The 10,967-nt window shown below is 49.5% G+C and overlaps 1 protein-coding gene across 1 annotated transcript in view; it reads right to left on the bottom strand.

Moving 5' to 3' along the window:
* Positions 1–268: 268 nt before the first annotated feature.
* The window catches only part of LOC124025852 (G protein-coupled receptor kinase 5-like), a 36,593-nt gene continuing 25,894 nt past the window's right edge, over positions 269–10,967 (bottom strand). Inside the window, 8 exon segments of the mRNA XM_046339166.1 lie at positions 269–452; positions 4,165–4,296; positions 5,422–5,504; positions 5,507–5,558; positions 6,745–6,839; positions 6,842–6,881; positions 9,429–9,637; positions 10,707–10,796. Of these exon segments, the coding sequence (XP_046195122.1) occupies positions 396–452; positions 4,165–4,296; positions 5,422–5,504; positions 5,507–5,558; positions 6,745–6,839; positions 6,842–6,881; positions 9,429–9,637; positions 10,707–10,796 (758 nt within the window). The 3' untranslated portion in view covers positions 269–395.

Here is a 10,967-nt window from a genome sequence, read left to right as displayed (position 1 = left end):
GAGGAGGAGGAGGAGGAGGGAGAAGAGGAGGAGGAGGAGGAGGAGGAAGAGGAGGGAGGAGGAGGAGGAGGGAGAAGAGGAGGAGGGAGAGGAGGAGGAGGGAGAGGAGGAGGAGGGAGAGGAGAAGGAGGAGGAGGGAGAGGAGGAGGAGGGAGAGGAGGAGGAGGAGGAGGAGGGAGAAGAGGAGGAGGGAGAGCAGGAGGAGGGAGAGGAGGAGGGAGAAGAGGAGGAGGAGGAGGAGGGAGAGCAGGAGGAGGAGGAAGAGGGAGAGCAGGAGGAGGAGGAAGAGGGAGAGCAGGAGGAGGAGGAAGAGGGAGAGCAGGAGGAGGAGGAAGAGGGAGAGCAGGAGGAGGAGGGAGAGCAGGAGGAGGAGGAGGAGGGAGAGCAGGAGTGGTTTAAAGTCGGGAAGGCTCCTCCTGCTCTTCGTCTTCGTAGCCACTCTTTAAACAGACCTGGGAACAGTTAGTTAAATAAGCTGTTACATAGGATCAATGGGTTCTTCATCTTTTAGAAACAGACTCTGAATCAGTTAGGTTACATACAGTACATTCTGAAAGTATTCTGACCCCTTCCATACAATCAATGGGCTCTTTAAACTTTACATTTATTTGATTTTTTAGCATAAGACTATAACGTAACTTTTCACTATCTTTAAAAACAGACTCTGAATCAGTCAGAGGTTGTTGAATATTTTCAACAGGTTCTATCAGACCATTAATAACTGACCCGAGATCAGCCGTAGGTGTGCTGTATAATCTTTCAGCCATTATTTACATTCAAGTCATTTAGCGAACGCCCTTTATCAGAGAGACTTACAGGAGCATTTAGGGTTAAGTGTCTTGCTCGAGGACACATCAACTGATTTTTCACCTTAGTCGGCTCAGGGATTCGAACCAGCAAACATTCGGTGACTTGCCCAACGCTCTTAAGCACCACACTACCTGCTGCTGCCATTAAGAACTGTTTCTGGGTCAGTTAGGCTACACATGTAGTTAATACAGAGATGTAGTCACACAGACTCAACACTTAGTTAGGCCTTATCAACTGGACTTCCTGCTTTACCAACTGGACTTCCTGCTTTACCAACTGGACTTCCTGCTTTACCAACTGGACTTCCTGCTTTACCAACTGGACTTCCTGCTTTACCAACTGGACTTCCTGCTTTACCAACTGGACTTCCTGCTTTACCAACTGGACTTCCTGCTTTATCAACTGGACTTCCTGCTTTATCAACTGGACTTCCTGCTTTACCAACTGACTGGGGTAAAACAACACTCTTCAACCAGAGAAGAAACACACGCAGAGAGCCTTCAACCAGAGAAGAAACACAAGCAGAGAGAGCCTTCAACCAGAGAAGAAACACAAGCAAAGAGCCTTCAACCAGAGAAGAAACACAAGCAGAGAGCCTTCAACCAGAGAAGAAACACAAGCAGAGAGAGCCTTCAACCAGAGAAGAAACACAAGCAAAGAGCCTTCAACCAGAGAAGAAACACAAGCAGAGAGCCTTCAACCAGAGAAGAAACACACGCAGAGAGCCTTCAACCAGAGAAGAAACACAAGCAGAGAGAGCCTTCAACCAGAGAAGAAACACAAGCAAAGAGCCTTCAACCAGAGAAGAAACACAAGCAGAGAGCCTTCAACCAGAGAAGAAACACAAGCAGAGAGAGCCTTCAACCAGAGAAGAAACACAAGCAAAGAGCCTTCAACCAGAGAAGAAACACACGCAGAGAGCCTTCAACCAGACAAGAAACACAAGCAGAGAGAGCCTTCAACCAGAGAAGAAACACAAGCAAAGAGCCTTCAACCAGAGAAGAAACACACGCAGAGAGCCTTCAACCAGAGAAGAAACACAAGCAGAGAGAGCCTTCAACCAGAGAAGAAACACAAGCAAAGAGCCTTCAACCAGAGAAGAAACACAAGCAGAGAGCCTTCAACCAGAGAAGAAACACACGCAGAGAGCCTTCAACCAGAGAAGAAACACAAGCAGAGAGCCTTCAACCAGAGAAGAAACACAAGCAGAGAGAGCCTTCAACCAGAGAAGAAACACACGCAGAGAGCCTTCAACCAGAGAAGAAACACACGCAGAGAGCCTTCAACCAGAGAAGAAACACAAGCAGAGAGCCTTCAACCAGAGAAGAAACACACGCAGAGATCCTTCAACCAGAGAAGAAACACAAGCAGAGAGAGCCTTCAACCAGAGAAGAAACACACGCAGAGAGCCTTCAACCAGAGAAGAAACACACGCAGAGAGCCTTCAACCAGAGAAGAAACACACGCAGAGAGCCTTCAACCAGAGAAGAAACACAAGCAGAGAGAGCCTTCAACCAGAGAAGAAACACACGCAGAGAGCCTTCAACCAGAGAAGAAACACACGCAGAGAGCCTTCAACCAGAGAAGAAACACAAGCAGAGAAAGCCTTCAACCAGAGAAGAAACACAAGCAGAGAGCCTTGAACCAGGGAAGAAACACAAGCAGAGAGAGCCTTCAACCAGAGAAGAAACACAAGCAAAGAGCCTTCAACCAGAGAAGAAACACAAGCAGAGAGCCTTCAACCAGAGAAGAAACACACGCAGAGAGCCTTCAACCAGAGAAGAAACACAAGCAGAGAGCCTTCAACCAGAGAATAAACACGCAGAGCCTTCAACCAGAGAAGAAACACGCAGAGAGCCTTCAACCAGAGAAGAAACACAAGCAGAGAGAGCCTTCAACCAGAGAAGAAACACGCAGAGCCTTCAACCAGAGAAGAAACACAAGCAGAGAGAGCCTTCAACCAGAGAAGAAACACAAGCAGAGAGAGCCTTCAACCAGAGAAGAAACACAAGCAGAGAGCCTTCAACCAGAGAAGAAACACAAGCAGAGAGAGCCTTCAACCAGAGAAGAAACACGCAGAGAGAGCCTTCAACCAGAGAAGAAACACAAGCAGAGAAAGCCTTCAACCAGAGAAGAAACACAAGCAGAGAGAGCCTTCAACCAGAGAAGAAACACGCAGAGAGAGCCTTCAACCAGAGAAGAAACACGCAGAGCCTTCAACCAGAGAAGAAACACAAGCAGAGAAAGCCTTCAACCAGAGAAGAAACACAAGCAGAGAGAGCCTTCAACCAGAGAAGAAACACGAGAGCCTTCAACCAGAGAAGAAACACAAGCAGAGAGCCTTCAACCAGAGAAGAAACACAAGCAGAGAGCCTTCAACCAGAGAAGAAACACAAGCAGAGAGCCTTCAACCAGAGAATAAACACGCAGAGCCTTCAACCAGAGAAGAAACACGCAGAGAGCCTTCAACCAGAGAAGAAACACAAGCAGAGAGCCTTCAACCAGAGAAGAAACACAAGCAGAGAGAGCCTTCAACCAGAGAAGAAACACGCAGAGCCTTCAACCAGAGAAGAAACACAAGCAGAGAGAGCCTTCAACCAGAGAAGAAACACACGCAGAGAGCCTTCAACCAGAGAAGAAACACACGCAGAGAGCCTTCAACCAGAGAAGAAACACAAGCAGAGAGAGCCTTCAACCAGAGAAGAAACACAAGCAGAGAGAGCCTTCAACCAGAGAAGAAACACAAGCAGAGAGAGCCTTCAACCAGAGAAGAAACACAAGCAGAGAGAGCCTTCAACCAGAGAAGAAACACAAGCAGAGAGCCTTCAACCAGAGAAGAAACACAAGCAGAGAGAGCCTTCAACCAGAGAAGAAACACAAGCAGAGAGAGCCTTCAACCAGAGAAGAAACACGCAGAGCCTTCAACCAGAGAAGAAACACGCAGAGCCTTCAACCAGAGAAGAAACACGCAGAGCCTTCAACCAGAGAAGAAACACGCAGAGTCTTCAACCAGAGAAGAAACACGCAGAGCCTTCAACCAGAGAAGAAACACGCAGAGCCTTCAACCAGAGAAGAAACACGCAGAGCCTTCAACCAGAGAAGAAACACGCAGAGCCTTCAACCAGAGAAGAAACACGCAGAGCCTTCAACCAGAGAAGAAACACGCAGAGCCTTCAACCAGAGAAGAAACACGCAGAGCCTTCAACCAGAGAAGAAACACGCAGAGCCTTCAACCAGAGAATAAAATCAGAGGTAAAGAAGAAGAAAAGAAAGATGGAGGAAGAGGGAAGTACCTTAACCCCCACCACCTCTCACGGCGGCGGCGGGGGGGGGAGGAGAGCTAGCACCACTTGCCTCTCGTCTGAACAGCCTGTAGAAGAATCCTCTCTTTGGCGGTGGGTTGGGTCTGTTCACATCCAGATCTGAACACAGCAGGCCCTCGGTCTCATAGACGTTGATCTCCTTAAAACACTCCATCTCAATCATCTAGAGAGAGTATTAACACAGTATAAAACACTCAATCATCTAGAGTATTAACACAGTATAAAACACTCAGTCATCTAGAGTATTAACACAGTATAAAACACTCAATAATCTAGAGTATTAACACAGTATAAAACACTCAATCATCTAGAGTATTAACACAGTATAAAACACTCAAGAGAGAGAGAGAGAGAGACAGAAAGAGACAGAGACAGAAAGACACAGAGAGAGACAGAGAGAGAGAGACACAGAAAGAGATAGAGAGAGACAAGAAAGAGACACCGAAGAGAGACACAGAAAGAGACACAGAGAGAGACAGAAAGAGACAGAAAGAGAGACAGAAAGACAGAGACACACACAGAGAGAGAGACACAGAAAGAGAGGCAGAGAGAGAGACAGAAAGACAGAGACACACAGAGAGAGAGAGAGAGAGAGACAGAAAGAGACACAGAGAGAGAGACAGAAAGAGACACAGAGAGAGAGAGAAAGACACAGAGAGTGAGAGACAGAAAGAGACAGAGAGAGAGACACAGAGAGCGAGACAGAGAGAGAGACACAGAGAGAGAGAGAGACACAGAAAGAGACAGAGAGACACAGCGAGAGACAGAGAGAGAGAGAGAGACACAGAGGGCGAGACAGAGAGAGACAGAGAGAGACAGAGAGAGAGACACAGAAAGAGACACAGAAAGAGACACAGAAAGAGACAGAGAGACACAGAGAGAGAGACATAGAGAGAGAGACACAGAGAGACACAGAGAGAGAGACATAGAGAGAGAGACACAGAGAGCGAGACAGAGAGAGACAGAGAGAGAGGGGTGATAGTTTTCATTACATGGCTCAATATCCCAAGAAAACAGACATGTTGTTATCATCTAAAGGGACACATGTACCGGAACTCCCAGGTGTATAATGTTAGAATGAACGAGGTGTGTCGCTGAATGGACTGGAGCAAAACCTGCACCGGCCCCCTATTCTAAACCATGACATCATTGTTTCACCAGACAGGTCGTGTGCAGTACCTTATGCTGCCAAGGGATGGAGACACACACACACTACGGTACCTCGTTCTGCCAAGGGATGGACACACACACACACACACACACACACACACACACTAGGGTGCGGTACCTCGTTCTGCCAAGGGATGGAGACACTTCCTGTAACAAACTTGTGGTAGAAGTCATCGTCTGTGGGGTCCAGGTTGACTCCTTCACTGTAGAGAACTGTTCAATATCCAGAACATCTTTACAGTACACCGCCCGCGGCTGGAGAGAGAAAGAGGGAGGGAGGGGGAGGGAGAGAGAGAGAGAGAGGAGAGAGAGAGAGAGAGAGAGAGAGAGAGAGAGAGAGAGAGAGAGAGAGAGAGAGAGAGAGGAGAGAGAGAGAGAGAGACAGAGGGAGAGAGGGACAGAGAGAGAGAGAGAGAGAGAGAGAGAGAGAGAGAGAGAGAGAGACAGAGGGAGAGAGAGGCGAGAGAGAGAGAGGGAGAGACAGAGGAGAGGACAGAGAGAGAGAGAGAGACAGAGGGAGAGAGGGACAGAGAGAGAGAGGGACAGAGAGAGAGAGAGAGAGAGAGAGAGAGAGAGACAGAGAGAGAGAGAGAGACAGAGGGACAGAGAGAGAGAGAGAGAGGGAGAGAGGGACAGAGAGAGAGAGAGAGAGAGAGAGAGAGACAGAGAGAGAGAGAGAGAGAGAGAGAGAGACAGAGGGAGAGAGAGAGAGAGAGAGGGAGAGAGAGAGAGGGAGAGAGAGAGAGAGAGAGAGAGAGAGACAGAGGGAGAGAGGCCGGAGAGAGACAGAGAGAGAGGGAGGAGAGAGAGAGAGAGAGAGAGAGACAGAGAGGAGAGAGAGAGAGACAGAGAGAGAGACAGAGGAGAGAGGGGGAGAGAGAGAGAGAGAGAGAGAGAGAGAGAGACAGAGAGAGAGAGAGAGAGAGACAGAGGGAGAGAGGGCCGGAGAGAGAGAGAGAGAGAGAGAGAGAGAGAGAGAGAGACAGAGGGAGAGAGGGCCGGAGAGAGAGAGAGAGAGAGAGAGAGAGAGAGAGAGAGAGAGGAGAGAGAGAAGGAGGGAGGGAGGGAGGGAGGGAGGGAGGGAGGGAGGGAGGGAGATAGTTTGTTCATGTGCGTGTGTCCAGTGATGGAAAATGTACTCAATTGTCATACTGGAGTAAAAGTAAACATTTCCTTAACAGAAAATGTCTCAAGTAAAAGTGAAATACTACTTGATTAAAAGTCTAAAATTATCCGATTTTAAAAGTACTTAAGTAGTATTTAAAAGTATTTTTACTTAAGAACTTTAGACCACTGTGTGTCCTTACATCAGGCTGAAGGGGAGGTCAGTGTGTGTGTGTGTGTGTGTGTGTGTGTGTGTGTGTGTGTGTGTGTGTGTGTGTGTGTGTGTGTGTGTGTGTGTGTGTGTGTGTGTGTGTGTGTGTGTGTGTATGTTCTTTACATCAGGACTGAAGGGAGGTTCCAGAATGCCTGCCTCGAGGCGCTTGAAGTTGATGTTCTTGAAGATGATATGAGCTTTCACCTCCACACCGCCCCGCCCTGGCACCCCAGACGGGCTTTGGGGTCTTTGGCCAGCAGCTGAGGAAGAGGAACACAGAGTTCTAGAAGAGTAGTGTGAGGCAGAGTCAGGTACTTAAAAGAGTTGAGACAACTTCTAGAATGTTGCATATGGTTCTGATTCTAAACATTCAGTTCTAGAACATTGTTTAAATATCCCATGTGTAATATTGTGTCTTTCACTGGAACAGAGGAACCCCCCCCCCCCGAGGCCTGGAACAGTAACGGTCCTAAACACTCTCTCCTTTACCTCCCTCATCCCCTCCTCTCTCCTTCACCTCCCTCATCCCCTCCTCTACCCTCCCTCATCCCCTCCTCTCTCCTTTACCTCCATCCCCTCTCCTCCTCCTCATCTCCTTCTCCTCCTCCCTCATCCCCTCTCCTTTACCTCCCTCATCCCCCCTCCTCTCTCCTTTACCTCCCTCATCCCCTCCTCCTCTCCCTTTACCTCCCCCTCATCCCCTCCCTCATCCCCTCCTCTCTCTTCTTTACCTCCCCCATCCTCTCTCCTTTACCTCCCTCATCCCCTCCTCTCTCCCTCATCCTCCTTCTCTCATTACCCTCCCTCATCCCCTCCTCTCTCCTTTACCCCTCTCCCCTCTCTTCTTTACCTCCCCATCCACTCTCCTTTACCTCCTCATCCCCTCTCTCTTTACCTCCCTCCCTCATCCCCTCCTCTCCTTTACCTCCCCTCTCTCTCTTTACCTCCCCATCCCTCTCCTTACCTCCCCATCCTTTACCTCCCTCATCCCCTCCTCTCCCCCTCCTCTCTCCTTTACCCCCTCCCTCCTTTACCTCCCCATCCCCTCCTTTACCTCCCTCACCCCCTCCTCCCCTCTCTCCTTTACCTCCCTCATCCCCTCCTCTCTCCTTTACCCCCATCCTCTCTCATTTACCTCATCCTCTCCCCCTCCTCTCTCCTTTACCCCCTCCCTGTCCTTCCCCTCCTCTCTCCTTTACCTCCCTCATCCCCTCCTCTCTCCCTCCCTCATCCCCTCCTTTACCTCCCTCATCCCCTCCCTCATCTCCTCTCTCCTTTACCTCCTTTACCTCCCTCATCCCCTCCTCATCCCCTCCTCTCTCCTTTACCACCCTCATCCCCTCCCCTCTCTTTACCTCCCTCATCCCCTCCTCTCTCCTTTACCTCCCTCATCCCCCCTCTCTCCTACCTCCCTCATCCCCTCCTCTCTCATTTACCTCCCTCATCCCCCTCCTCTCTCCTTTACCTCCCTCATCCCCTCCTCTCTCCTTTACCTCCCTCATCCCCTCCCTCTCCTTTACCTCCCTCATCCCCTCCTCTCTCCTTTACCTCCCTCACCCCTCCTCTCTCCTACCTCCCTCATCCCCTCCTCTCTCATTTACCTCCCTCATCCCCTCCTCTCTCCTTTACCTCCCTCATCCCCTCCTCTCTCCTTTACCTCCCTCATCCCCTCCTCTCTCCTTTACCTCCCTCATCCCCTCCTCTCTCCTTTACCTCCCTCATCCCCTCCTTTCTCCTTTACCCCCTCCTCTCTCCTTTACCTCCCTCATCCCCTCCTCTCTCCTTTACCCCCTCCTCTCTCCTTTACCTCCCTCATCCTCTCTCCTTTACCCCCTCCTCTCTCCTTTTCCTCCCTCATCCCCTCCTCATCCCCCTCCTCTCTCCTTTACCTCCCTCATCCCCTCCTCTCTCCTTTACCTCCCTCATCCCCTCCTCTCTCCTTTACCTCCCTCATCCCCTCCTCTCTCCTTTACCTCCCTCATCCCCTCCTCTCTCCTTTACCTCCCTCATCCCCTCCTCTCTCCTTTACCTCCCTCATCCCCTCCTCTCTCCTTTACCCCCTCCTCTCTCCTTTACCTCCCTCATCTCTCCTTTACCTCCCTCATCCCCTCCTCATCCCCTCCTCTCTCCTTTACCTCCCTCATCCCCTCCTCTCTCCTTTACCTCCCTCGTCAAAGAAGAAGATTGTATTTGTGGACAACCACACAGATAGGTTTTACACTAGTGCTCCAAAAGCTCATTCATGGATAAAGTAAATATTATCTCTGGTGGACCGGTCTGAAACATGACCACTGCTCAACCACCATGGATACAGACACAGTAGAGAAGAGATGTTGACCACACACACCTGCACACAAAACACACACACACACACACCTGCACACAGAACACACACACACCTGCACACAGAACACACACACACCTGCACACAAAACACACACACACACACCTGCACACAGAACACACACACACACCTGCAGACAGAACACACACACCTGCAGACAGAACACACACACCTGCACACAGAACACACACACCTGCAGACAGAACACACACACCTGCACACACACCTGCACACAGAACACACACACACCTGCAGACAAAACACACACACCTGCACACAGAACACACACACCTGCACACACACCTGCACACACACCTGCACACAGAACACACACACACACACACACACACCTGCACACAGAACACACACCCCATGTGACCTCACTCTCTCCCTAACCCCGGCAGAGGAATAACTAACTGCAGTTGTGTGTGTGTTGTTTGACCACGCCGTCCATCTCTCCCACCTGTCTGCAGATATCCTTGGCCTCCTCAGAGAACTTGTCAGAGTATTCCTCGGGGTCTTCTCGCACTCGTCTGTCCACCTCTTCTCTCTTCACTCGTTCTTTACGCCGGCGGAAGGGCGACTGACCCTGGATCATCTCAAACACCAGACAGCCCAGACCCCACCAGTCAGGACTGAAGGAGTAGGACTCATTCTGGATCACCTCTGGGGCTGACGGAGAGACGGATGAGAGAGAGAAGGAGAGATGGATGAGAGAAGGAGAGATGGATGAGAGAGAGAGAAGGAGAGATGGACGAGAGGAGGAGAGACAGATGAGAGCGAAGGAGAGATGGATGAGAGAAGGAGAGATGGATGAGAGAGAGAGAAGGTAGAGAGAGAATTAGAAAGAGAGAGAGAGAGAGACAGATGAGAGAGAGAGAGAGAGAGAGAGAGAGAGAGAGAGAGAGAGAGAGAGAGAGAGAGAGAGAGAGACAGAGAGAGAGAGAGAGAGACAGAGAGAGACAGAGAGAGAGAGAGAGAGAGAGAGAGAGAGAGAGAGAGAGAGAGAGAGAGAGAATTAGAAAGAGAGAGAGAGAGAGAATTAGAAGAGAGAGAGAGAGAGAGAGAGAGAGAGAGAGAGAGAGAGAGAGAGAGAGAGAGGGTAGAGAGAGAGAGAGAGAGAGAATTAGATTGAGAGAGAGAGAGAGAATTAGAAGAGAGAGAGAGAGAGAGAGAGAGAGAGAGAGAGAGAGAGAGAGAGAGAGAGAGACAATTAGAAAGAGAGAGAAGGAGAGACAGATGAGAGAGAGAGGAGAGAGAGAGATGAAAGATAGAAATATTGTTTAAACAATAGTCAGGACTGAAGGAGTAGGACTCATTCTGGATCACCTCAGGAGCCGACGGAGAGGGACAAGAGGAGAGAGAGAGATAGAGAGGAAGGGGAGACAGGGAATAGAGAGGGGATAGATTATGTCTAGACACATCCAGGTCTAGGAGAGAGAGGGAGACGGGGTTAAAAAGAGATGGAGAGAGGGATGAGAGAGGAGAGAGAGATGAAGACGAGGAATCAAGGGGATAGGAAGTGAGGTAGGATGTACCCATGTATGTAGAGAGAGATGAAGAGGAGGAATCAAGGAAATAGGAAGAGAGAGGTAGGATGTACCAATGTATGTAGAGAGAGATGAAGAGGAGGAATCAAGGAGATAGGAAGAGAGAGGTAGGATGTACCCATGTATGTAGAGAGAGAGAGAGAGAGATGAAGAGGAGGAATCAAGGAGATAGAAAGTGAGGTTGGATGTACCCATGTATCCTACGGTGCCCACTCTCCCTCGTATCGTCTCCGAGTCGGGAATCTGGACAGCTAGTCCCAGGTCAGAGATACGAATGTGTCCTGGAGAGAACATGAATAACAATGTTATAACATGTTTATGAATCTCACTATGGGTATGGGGAATAACAGTGTAGCTAGCTAATTTAAGTTGCTACTGCCTAGGCTTTTAGCTAGCTAATTTATGTTGCTAGTACCTAGGCTTTTAGCTAGCTAATTTATGTTGCTAGTACC

This window comes from Oncorhynchus gorbuscha, unplaced genomic scaffold (assembly GCF_021184085.1).
Source record: "Oncorhynchus gorbuscha isolate QuinsamMale2020 ecotype Even-year unplaced genomic scaffold, OgorEven_v1.0 Un_scaffold_2480, whole genome shotgun sequence".
Taxonomy (NCBI): Eukaryota; Metazoa; Chordata; class Actinopteri; order Salmoniformes; family Salmonidae; genus Oncorhynchus; species Oncorhynchus gorbuscha.
The sequence above is the reverse complement of the archived record's forward strand: the minus strand, read 5'-3'. Positions and strand labels throughout refer to the sequence as shown.